We start from the raw sequence: 12,034 nt of genomic DNA on the forward strand, positions 1-12,034 counted from the left end.
GATGCAAGTGGGGCCATAGTTTCCAATTTTCTGTTTCAGAACACGATGTTCAAAACAAAATGCGACACACCAAGCGCTCTTGAAAGGTCATCATCTTGTGCTGGTCCTCTGAAATGCTGTCAACTTCACACGAAAGTGCAGATTTGAGTCGCTTTCCCAGTTTTTGTTTGACGTTGATAGAAGTGGGATAGGAGGATGGAATCAGCTGATACAGCCTGCTCTTAGTGTTTGATGGAGGAGGGAGCATCAGGAAGTTAACCGCATAATTATATTCAAATTAAATGAAAGATGGCTAAAGCAGTGTGAAAAAGAAAGGAAGGGTAGGTAGGTGGTATTACAGAATTCAGAGGAAAGTAGGATAAGATGTGCAGAGAGAACCAGGAGGAAAGAGATAGTTATCTCAAAACTTAGGATTGGACATATGCTACAGCATGAACAGTAGGCCTACTTTATACAAAATAGGTAAACATGACACAAGGGGTTGTGATTATTGTGGTGGTGGAGCATGTTAAGGAATATGAAACAGCGAGGAGGCAAATGGTTCAGGACCAAAAGATAATGATAATTTAATTTGGTACATATTCATCCAACTTGCATCCAACTTGGTTGAAAATTCTCAGAGTAAGTAGCCTATCTGTTTGAGAGAATAGACTATAGGTTTTTCTTCTTATGATAGATATCCCGATTCATACTCCTGGTCAGTTGGTGGCGGTAATGCGTCATAACGTTAAGAAGAAGAAGAAGAGGAAGAAGGGGGCGGGGCATAGACTGTATAAAGGGGCGGGGCCAAAACTCGTCGAACCGGAAGTCAACAAACGCGCGAGCTCCCAGCGTGAGCCAGTGGCGAGGAGATTTGTTGTTTTCCTAGGAAGAAGAAGGACGGAGTGTTTGAAATAGAAAAAGATAGAAGAACAATAAGACGGAGAGTTTCGAGGAGAAAATGAGACGTTCACTTAATGTCCGTCGATCCATCGAGTTGTTTTATGGAGAGGAAGACGCAGAGTGTGAGCCTATTTCATCTTCATCGTCCGAGGAGGAGGAGGAGAGTGGTGTTGAGGACGATGAGGTGACTGACCCGCCTTATGTCGCCGGCGATGAGAAGTAAGGCAAACCTATCAGGAATGTTTATAGCTTTTGTTTTGTTTATTGCTCTAATGTTAACGATATAAAACTAAACTGTTGCATATTATGTACACATACAACGTTATACCAGGTAGGTTTATGTGGAGGCTACAGAAGATCAGGGGAGAGGTAATGAATACAAATATGGCCTTTTGTTTCACCCTTTATCTGAACATAAACACTCATACTCATTTTCCAAGTGTTCATTTTGGGTTATATTTTTATATGTTAGCTCTTGCCTCAATGTTAGGCTACGTAATGTTTTGAGTATTCACATTGTAGGGAGACAGAGAGTGAGAGTTTTAGTGCCCACATTTTCTTCACTATCCATCATGTGCACATGAACAGCAACCTGAACAATTTCTAATTTCTTTACACATTGTTGTCATGCACAGATACAGTGATGAGGAAAGTAGACCCTCCATACAGAGGCCGACCCAGAGAGAGCGTGGGAGGGGGAGGCGGAAGAGGTCCAGATCTCCACAGGCTCAGCCACACCAAGGCTTGGAGCCCGGGAGAACAGGAAACGACCCCGACACCGACGCTGCCCCACAAATCGACCAGTTCGTGCCACGGAGAACACCGGGACCCCAGGTGGACACCCGTGCAGCCTCTTCACCTCTGGACCTGTTCAGGCTGTACTTCCCCCCAGCCACAGTGCAAACCCTCTGTGAAAACACCAACAGGTACGCAGAAAAAAACAAAGAAATGGGGAAGAAGTACAAATGGGATGACGTTGAAGTGGAGGAGCTGTACCAGTTAATCGGGCTCCTCATCTACACATCGCTGGTGTCACTGCCGAGTCTCACGGATTACTGGAAACAGGACACAATCACGTCCGTGCCGTTTCCAGCGACCGTGATGGTGAGGGACAGATTCAGGGCTCTGCTCTGGAACCTCCACCCCAGCGACCCGGACGAGGACAAGAAAAACGACGAGAAGAAGGGAACGCCAGAGTATGACAAGTTGTTCGGGATAAAGCCCATCATCGGCAGCATCCTCAGCGCCTGCCAGGCTCATTATCACCCAAGGAAGGAATTGACTGTCCATGAGAGAGTGGTGACCCGCAAGGCGAAAACTGGCCTGGCCCAGTTCATGAAGGACGAACCCCTGAGGTCGCGGGTCAAGCTGTTTGTGTTGACCGACTCGAGCAACAGTTACACAGTAAATTTCAATATCTACGTGGGAAAAACACACACAGTACACGGGCTCTCGTATGATGCTGTGATGCACCTGGTTCAGCCGTCATACCTGGGCACCGGCTACCATGTTTACTTGGACAATTTCTGCACGAGCCCTCAGCTGTACGTCGACTTGGCCAACATGAAATATGGAGTTTCTGGGGGAGTGGTCAAGAGCAGGATGAAGGAGAAAAATGGACATGAGGCAGTGAAGAGCATCTCCCACCCCACCCCAATCACATCCTACCAGAACATGGGTGGGGTTTGCCAGTCTGACAAGATGCTCCATTACTACTCTACTCACCGCAGGACCACACGCTGGTACCGCACCCTCTTCTTGCACCTCATGGACATCGCCACCACAAACGCCTACATTCTGCACTGTGAGATCAGCTTCTTAAATGACGCGAAGCCCCTGTCCCACAAGGACTTCCAGACTGAGCTGGTGTCCCAGCTGTGCGGGGTGGACAGCGCAGGCGTGCCCGTGAAGAGGAGCACCGACCACATTCCTGTTCCCATCGCCACGGTAACAGACGCCAGCCGGAAAGCCACACAGGGCCGCAGGATTTGCCAACAATGCCACCAGGTGGACAAAAAAAGAAATGTCACTCCCTGGAAGTGCCAATCCTGCGATGTGGCTCTGTGTCTTATTGTGGACAGAAACTGCTTTGCAGAGTGGCATAGATAAAATAAAAAAAAGTAAAACTGTGCCCCATTGTATATAGTTTGATATATTTGTATATACGGTAGTTTATTACACCTCTTTTATATTTTGCATTTGGAACTGTGGGAATAAAAAGCGCTGGTGTAGCTCTGTGTAATTTTGTGTAATTAGTTTGTTTTGAAGAGTTGGAGCTGACAAAGTAAAAAACACCTATACATTTTTTTCATGGGAAATGTTTTTCATATATTTTTTTAACTTTGCCTTTCATATTTGCAACCTATGTTTACTTTTTCAGGTTCCAAAACAGTTAATTGAGCTTGTTTTTGTTGTGATTAATTTAGATATTTTTTGACGTTTTTGGGCCCAATATGTTAATTAAGTAGGTTAAAGTGAAAACAAATAATTGTCAGATCATACAGGTGAGGTTGTACTGAAAGAAAGATACCAAATATGGGTATGAAATAAAGGCAACATCAAATGTATTCAAAAACGTCAAAATAGGCTCAGACTCCTAAGGGTTCATCACATGATGTGTTCATGTACATGGGGTGATCACTGCAAGTTGTAACCACAATGGACTCTGCACCTGAGGATAAAAACACCCAAGATAAAATCTTCATCGAATGTGATCGGTTATGTTGACTAAAGAGAAGTTAGATGAGGGGAATAAGACTCCCAGCCCCCTTGACTCTTCTTCTAAATAAACTTTGTGTCAGTTAGTACCTGTACATCACCAGCAGGTGTCAGCATCACTACATGGATGCTGTACATGGAGAGCTCATGGTGTGTGACAGACATGGATAATTAAGCATATGACAGGTTGAGGAGATAATTTTGAATTCATGCCTTCTGATATAATTTGTACAGTTTGATCACAGAATCTGCTCATTGTAGATTAACTGCAGCTTGAAAAGTGGCTGGTATCAGGGGTCAGTGATAAAAAGCTGCAGTTAAGACAGTTTCCACCAGCCTCACTCTGACTTGATAAAATCACATTACTTTATTCAGCCGCTGAGAATGGGTCCGGTTGTTAGACTCACTAACAAAAAACTCACTGAGATTTTCTAATCAAAATCAAAGTGTTTATTAACCAAACAAAAGAGGTTAACTCATAATAAAGTGTACAAACTAAACCAAAGTAATCACAGTGATCAACATGACCTGCTACTAAAATTGACATGAACTAAGTAATACTCAAAATAAACAACCCATAACCTTAACCAACCTACAACCGTATTAAAATGCTAGAGAGAGATCATGATTACATAATAAACAAACATTGCTCACTTATTCATTGATTTCTTTACATGACTGTACAAGCAGAAGATTGATGGCGCCGTTCAGCTTGGACCCTGGCCCTTGACGAGTAGTTGCCTCTTAATCTATGTATTTTTCTCTTAAGGTCACTGTCATGTTTCGCTTGTAAATCTCTCCTCATTTTACCCAGTTCGCGATCTCTCTCTTCTCTCTCTCTCTTTCTCTCTGCTTCTCTCTTCTCCCTCTCCCTTCTTCTCTCCTCATTCATCTCCTGCTTATCCCTCTTCCTCTCCTCCTTTCTCTCTTCCCTCTCTCTTGCTCTCTCAGCCTGCAGTTGCTCATTAATTTTCCTCATTGCCTCATCATATTTTGCCTGAAGTTTCCTCTCAATTGCCAATTGTTTTCTGCAAATTTTCTCTTCTTTCTTCTCCAGGATGCGTCTTTTCTCCTCTTCGATTGCCCTCTCAGCCTCTTGGAACATCTCGTTGGTGTAGTGACTTCCTCCGTTCCTCTGGACCATATTTCTGATCTTCTGAAATAGCTCACTGACCTGTGAGCGCTCCGTCAGCTTATTGTTGAAGACATGGTACTGGCCGTTGCATTTGGCCACAAGCTCTTGCAGGTCTGGACATTCATCCAAGAACTCTTCAATGGTGTTGTCCAGAAAGTCTCCACCAGTGAAGAGAACCATGCTGTATCGACCTGCGTCCTTGCCAAAGATTTTCTGAATCTTCTTCACCGACCCTTTTTCCTCCTCTGTGAATCTGCCCACCTTGATGACCACCAGGAAGACGTGGGGTCCAGGAGCAGCGAATCCAATGCATTTCCCCAGTTGCTTGGATGTTTGTTCCTCATCAAACCTGGTGTCAAACAAGCCTGGGGTGTCAATGACAGCAACTTTCTGCTTATCCACTGTAGCTGTGCCCTTAGAGCACTCTACAGTCAGAGATTTAGCACTGCACTTTGATTCAAAGCATTGTCGGCCCAGAATGGTGTTTCCTGTGGCACTTTTCCCGTTCCCCGTCTTCCCCACCATCACAATCCTCAGCTCCTCATTATTTGTTCTGCAAGATCCTGTGAAGAGCAATGAGAATATGTAACAGGTTACTCATAGATGTACAGGAGCGGGTAGGCTACTTAGAAAAAAAAGTTGTACATTATTAATTTCTCACCCAAAATATAGCAAAGATATTAAACTGATCAGATGAACCAGAGTTAAAGCAGAAGTAAGCGGAATATTTGTGTTAATATAAGTCTTAAATAGTTATATCTTCCGACAGCAATCACTTACATAGAGTGTTTGATCTGAAACACGGGTCTGTCAGTCACTCTGCTCTGCTGTAAGCCGAGGAGAAAACTTTCCTTGTATCCTACAACCTTTATCCAATGAGGAGAGAGAACGGCAAAATAATGGTAACTTGACTCACCTGAGTTGTCGTCCATGTTTGGGTTATAAAAGTTGCTGTGGGTGATCAGAGTATAGAGACGCTGCAGCTGAAGTCAAGAATTTAAGTGTTGAAGAGTGTGTCTGCCACACCTCCTGTCTGTCTGGTTTTATACATACCAAACAACAACCTGAGAAATTTGCACTGGTCACCGTCAAACAATAGAAATCAAAGTAAAGGTATTTAAAACCATTTACTTTATACAGTATGATCTTGGTGTGGCAAGGATATCAAGATGTGCCTCGGTTTAAGTTTGTTACTGAAGCTGTGTAGTTAAGAAAACAAATTAATTTTGATATAACATATCTAAATTTCCAGAAAAGGTCCAGTAGAACCTGAAATTGTAATGTTAAGGTGCTATCATATGATGTTCTTGAGTTAGCCACACTTTTGAAAACACAATAGGCTTGTGCCCTCTTTGAAACGCTTTACGTGACATGACTTAGCAGGCCGCACTGTGACACACTGTTAGTCTTATCAGAGTGTGGTAGACTGACTAACTAACGTACACGTGAGGAGAAGGGGTGTAGTGTTCAGGCCTCCTGAAATTGGCGGCAGCTGTTCCCGAAAGGAGGTTTGGGACCTTTAGGATGGAGGAAGGAAGAGGACGCCAGGCGCTGAGACGTCACACGGACAGACACTTTGCGCGGGGAGACTGAAAAATGACATCTTCCACCTTAACCTTTGTCCCGACTCCCCAGCTTTTAATAAACTAAAACAAAAGCAACTGAGAGCGGGCTGGCCTTGGTAACCGATGTTCACGACCGCGATGCTGCACTCCACTCACCCAGGTAAAACCAAAACAGACTTCATATGATCTACACAGGGACTGGTGGTCGTGTTAGGTGCTGTGCTAACCTTAGCGAGGGGGTTAGCACATAGGGTTAGCATCAGGTTGTGTATTGACCCACAAATTGCCACATTGCTCAAAATCACCTTTTACCAACCACACATTCATGTCTATCTGAATTGAATTGAATTGAAAACTTTATTGAACAACATTAAACAAGTGTTCAAAAGGATTAAAACACAATAAAGCCCAAAGGCTTATTTCCATTGTGGTCCTATTTGATGGTAGACAAATACACATGTGAAAACTATTTTTGAAAACTTACATAAAGTTGGTTGAGGCCTGCTCACCTTACTAGCCTACAGTAACTGTAAGAAGCCTGATAAGAAAAAAGAAATGCTTCAAGACAAGAGACTGTATTAAAGACTTTTCTTTTTTCTTTTTCATAACTCCCTGTTTGTTACAGAGAATGGAAACAGGTAGGCTATTTTAAGCCCCATGCTGTGTCAAGTGAAACTGGAATGGTATGTATGAAATGTTTTATGATTTTTTTTTTTCTACAGTAGCCTACTCCTACACTGTCTGACTCAACAATGACTGTGATTTACTTTTTTCTGGATGTTAGAAAGTAATTCCACAACAGTAGCTTTAGGCTACACATCTCACTTGTTACAGTGGGTAATACACAAGACAATTAAACAGACCGTCCAGCTGGTCTGGTCATGATTATGGGCATGTGGGTACATCTACTGTATTGGCATGTCTTTCAGTGAGTCAGTATAGCTATACAGTATGTGAATGAGAATTTAAGAGTTTCTTTAATGTTGCCATGAAACGATTCAGTCCACTACAAATTTGGCCTGTTCCTCTCAAATCAAATAAATTAAAACATGCAAAACAGTCAGTCAGAGTACTTGTAGCAGGTTTATTAAAGCAGAGTAGTGTATTCTCATAGATTATTAGACTTTAAGTATAATCAACTCAATCCTGCAAACAACAGTTGGAAACAAAAGGTTTCTAAAGGATATTATCTAAAATACAACATAATAGGCTGCAGATTTAATTTTAGAAGTTCTGAAAACTGTTTATTATTATCTGGTAACTGCTGGAACTGCATTGTGAGTATTGGCAAACAAATAATAATTCCTGTAACAATTCAGCAAGATTGGATCAAAAGATTGGATCAATCTTGCTGGAATTATTTACAGGATTGTACAGGGAAGCATGGAAAATGGATTGACGTGCTCAGCTTGAGACCTGGCCCTCGATGAGTAGTCGTCCCTTATTCGACTCATTTCCCTCTGAAGGTCACTGTCATGTTTCGCTTGTAAATCGCTCTTCATTTTACCCAGTTCACGTTCTCTCTCTTCTCTCTCTCTCTTTCTCTCTGCATCTCTCTCCTCCCTCTCTCTTCTTCTCTCCTCATTCATCTCCTGCTTCTCCCTCTTTCTCTCCTCCTCTCTCTCTTTCCTCTCTCTCTCTCTTTCAGCCTGGAGTTGCTCATTAATTTTCCTCATTGCCTCATCATATTTCCCCTGAAGTTTCCTCTCAATTTCCTCTTGTTCTCTGCGAATTTTCTCTTCTTCCACCTCCAGGATGCGTCTTTTCTCCTCTTCGATTGCCCTCTCAGCCTCTTGGAACATCTCGTTGGTGTAGTGACTTCCTCCGTTCCTCTGAACGATATTTCTGATCTTCTGAAATAGCTCAGTGACCTGTGAGCTCTCCGTCAGCTTATTGTTGAAGACATGGTACTGGCCGTTGCATTTGGCCACAAGCTCTTGCAGGTCTGGACATTCATCCAAGAACTCTTCAATGGTGTTGTCCAGATCATCTCCACCAGTGAAGAGAACCATGCTGTATCGACCTGCGTCCTTGCCAAAGATTTTCTGAATCTTCGTCACCGACCCTTTTTCCTCCGCTGTGAATCTGCCCACCTTGATGACCACCAGGAAGACGTGGGGTCCAGGAGCAGCGAATGAGACGCATTTCCCTATTTGCTTGGCTGTTTGTTCCTGGTTAAACCTGGTGTCAAACAAGCCTGGGGTGTCAATGACAGCAACTTTCTGCCCATCCACTGTAGCTGTGCCCTTAGAGCACTCTACAGTCAGAGATTTAGCACTGCACTTTGATTCAAAGCATTTTCGGCCCAGAATTGTGTTTCCTGTGGAACTTTTCCCGTTCCCCGTCTTCCCCACCATCACAATCCTCAGCTCCTCATTATTTGTTCTGCAAGATCCTGTGAAGTGAGATGAGAATATATAACAGGTTACTCATAGAAATATGCAGTAGGAGCAGGTACTTGTAACATTTCTTATACATTCTCCATTTCTCAGCCAAAACATAGCAAAGATTTAATCCAAGGTGAATCACGGTGAATTTGAAAGTACATCTTTAGACTTATGATGCCTGTTGGGGGACATTCTTTTGTTTAGTGTAGCCTACTCAGTGTTTATGATACACACACATAAGACTGTGTAATAATGTGAGTCGTACATGTAAAGGTCAGAAGCTCATTAGTCCAGTAATTTTAGGGGTCACCGTTAAACAAATTGCAACAGAAGCAAACTCAACTGATTTTGTATCCTCAACATGTCCTGAGTGAGGGAGAAAAAGCCCCTAAGAATCCCATTAGGGGAAAGTTTCGAAAAACACCCAAACATGTCCCATTTATACGCATATAAAAAAAATTTTCACGTGTATAGGGTAAAATTTTTAACCTTTAGATATCTCCATGAAAATTACTGAGTTGATTACTTACATTAAGACAAACAAAAAATGTATTACAAGTTTTTTGAAATTCTTTGTTAACATGAGCAAATTTGCATAAATGTGTATACATTTGCATAAATTCCACCGTTTTGACGGCACATGTATATATGAAGTTGCTGTGGTGGTACCAGCTTGAAAATTGGAATGAGTTAACTCCATCGGTCAACCGACAAGTTGACCACTTTAAATTTCAAGATGTCTGCAATTTTTCAAGACAGCCACATCCTTAGTAGAGCAGGTATGACATGCTCCGTCTCTATTAATGCTCATGGGCCTAAATTGGTTCCATTCCTTTTTTAACTGTAATATCATATTACAGTTAAAAAATGTCTTGTTCAATCTTGTTAACATATTATATGTTAACAAGATTGAACAAGACATTTTCACCTGCTCTACTCAATGTTTAGATCAGGTGTTGTATGTATGCAAATTAGCTATACGTAATTGGATTATGCACTGTTGGCTCATGTCATACCTGCTCTACTAAGGATGTGGCTGTCGTGAAAAATTGCAGTCATCTTGAAATTTAAAGTGGTCAACTTGTCAGTTGACCGATGGAGTCAACTCATTCCAATTTTCGTGCCGGTACCACCACAGCAACTTCATATATACATGTGCCGTCTAAACGGTGGAATTTATGCAAATTTATACACATTTATGCAAATTTGCTCATGTTAACAAAGAATTTCAAAAAACTTGTAATACATTTTTTGTTTGTCTTAATGTAAGTAATCAACTCAGTAATTTTCATGGAGATATCTAAAGGTTAAAAATTTTACGTGAAATTTTTTTTTATATGCGTATAAATGGGATATGTTTGGGTGTTTTTCGAAACTTTCGCCTAATGGGATTCTTCGGGGCTTTTTTTCCCTCACTCAGGACATGTTGAGGATACAAAATCAGTTGAGTTTGCTTCTGTTGCAATTTGTTTAACCTTTTCTCATAAAATGACTGGACTACATGCTATGTCATCACGTTTTGTTTAAGCCACGCCCGGTGTGTTGTTTTCTTTTTTTTCCTTACAATTTTTATTGGTAACCATGAGGTTTAACAAACACATGACAGAAATTCGTTTAACACTGAACAGACCAGGGGATACTGCAGTACATTGTCAGTCCGTTCAAGAGTCAAATTAAATGCATAGTTTTCAACAGGTTGAGAGTCTTCTCAGCTTTGTTGTTGTTAATCAGTTCAAGTAGGGTGCCATACTGCTGGAGTTCAACAATGAAACGAAGAAAGCAGGGTTTCGATCTAGACCATTTTGATTTGTGAATATGAAACTTTCTAAGAATAATTAGAAGTTGTATTATGTAGGCAGTGTTGCTCTCCATCTCACCGTAAACAAAATACAGCATTACATCAAACACAGTAAATTGTATAGTAATATTAATTTTTCCATTTACAAAGTCTTGCATATCATTCCAAAATCTCTTTGAGTGATGACAGTGATAAAACAGATGAAATATTGTTTCTTTGTCAACATTACAGAAAGTACAAGAATGATCAATGTTTATTAAATCTTTCCAAAACCTCCTTAGCGGGATAAATTTGGTCTAACACTTTGTAGGATACTTCTTTCAACTTATTATGCTGTAAATTGCTCATGATAGACGACCAGAAGAATTTTGCTGCAGGTGCTACAGTATACTTCAATGCGTTTCTAATGTGCCTGTTACTGCAAGCTTTATCTTGAATATTGATATCTCCAATAAAAAAAACTGCCTAGAACAAAATGAATTGGTTTCTGCTAGGTTACAGTTCCTTAAAAAAAAGTTTTCTATTCTGGGGAAGCTGGAAGTGACACAAGATGTGAGTGTATGCTAGTCTCGAATAAACATGCTTGAAGAAGCTGAATATCTCTGCCTCTGTCAACTTATTCTCCGAGTTCAACGCGAGTAAAAGCTGCAAAGCTCAACAATGCCCCAAATTAAATCATGATTTTCTAAGTGAAAAATGGATACACACACACAATTAATGAATAATCAGTTATTTGCAGTTTTATCCGTTTAGAGAAGCATTAAAGACCCACTCCCGTGAAAATCGTGTTTTTTGAGCTTTTCACATGTTCCTGTGGCATTTTTCTTGTGTTAGAGCACATATCAGCAGAAAAGGAAGTGCAAAATTGCATTTCTGAGTTTTTCTGCCTTCAAACTGCTGTGAACCAATGGCAGACTCAAACTGGCAGTTTCAGGGAGACTGGAGCTGACGTGTCACAGCTCCAGGGGAGGGCACTAGTGCTACAAGCTGCCGCCCCGTTCTTCATCTGGCTCAGAGGTGAAAGGCTTGGGAGCTCGGTGTAGCTGTCAAGGTATAATAGGTGTAGCTCACCTGGTAGAGCAGCTTGCACTGTGAGCAAGGACTATGCTCCAGTCTGGGATCGAATCCCAGTGTGGAGTTTTACACTAAATGCGCTGAATCTGTAATTGTACAATGTCCAGCTGTCAACAACCGGGGGGTGGGGTGCGAGGAGGTGGCTGGGCGGGTGCAAAACAGCGCAGTCTCCGCCCACCCCCCAGAGGTGAATTGCTAATGTGCATGGCTAATGAGCTGGTTTTAAAATGGCCGAAAAGGGTCGCGGGAGTGGGACTTTAATCTATAGGACCGACAGCAGTATGTTACATAAAACAAGATCTGGCAGTGATCATTGCTGCACCACCATAAAATAATAGTAGCCTACTTTAAAGCATAGCAACGTGACTTACCGAAGCTGTCCATGGTTCGAGCAGAGACGGAGACGGAGAGTCAGGAGCTGAAGTGTTGAAGAGTTCAGTGTGTGTCTGCCTCCTGTCTGTCTGGCTTTATACAT

At 41.9% G+C, this 12,034-nt stretch overlaps 2 protein-coding genes across 2 annotated transcripts; both read right to left on the reverse strand.

The window, feature by feature from the left end:
- Positions 1 to 4,226: 4,226 nt before the first annotated feature.
- LOC146973539 (GTPase IMAP family member 4-like) lies at positions 4,227 to 5,734 on the reverse strand. Its single transcript, XM_085799014.1, has 2 exons — positions 5,652 to 5,734; positions 4,227 to 5,298 (listed from the first exon to the last, which is right to left on the reverse strand). Exons 1-2 carry the CDS (start codon positions 5,665 to 5,667, stop codon positions 4,271 to 4,273), a joined length of 1,044 nt encoding a protein of 347 aa, XP_085655140.1. The 5' UTR covers positions 5,668 to 5,734; the 3' UTR covers positions 4,227 to 4,270.
- Positions 5,735 to 7,262: 1,528 nt separating this feature from the next.
- LOC146973540 (GTPase IMAP family member 4-like) lies at positions 7,263 to 12,010 on the reverse strand. The gene is made up of 2 exons (XM_085800194.1): positions 11,931 to 12,010; positions 7,263 to 8,695 (listed from the first exon to the last, which is right to left on the reverse strand). Exons 1-2 carry the CDS (start codon positions 11,941 to 11,943, stop codon positions 7,662 to 7,664), a joined length of 1,047 nt encoding a protein of 348 aa, XP_085656320.1. The 5' UTR covers positions 11,944 to 12,010; the 3' UTR covers positions 7,263 to 7,661.
- Positions 12,011 to 12,034: the final 24 nt, after the last annotated feature.

The sequence above is a fragment of the Trachurus japonicus genome, chromosome 15 (genome assembly GCF_045865225.1).
Source record: "Trachurus japonicus isolate A0001 chromosome 15, Traja_1.0".
Lineage (NCBI taxonomy): Eukaryota > Metazoa > Chordata > Actinopteri > Carangiformes > Carangidae > Trachurus > Trachurus japonicus.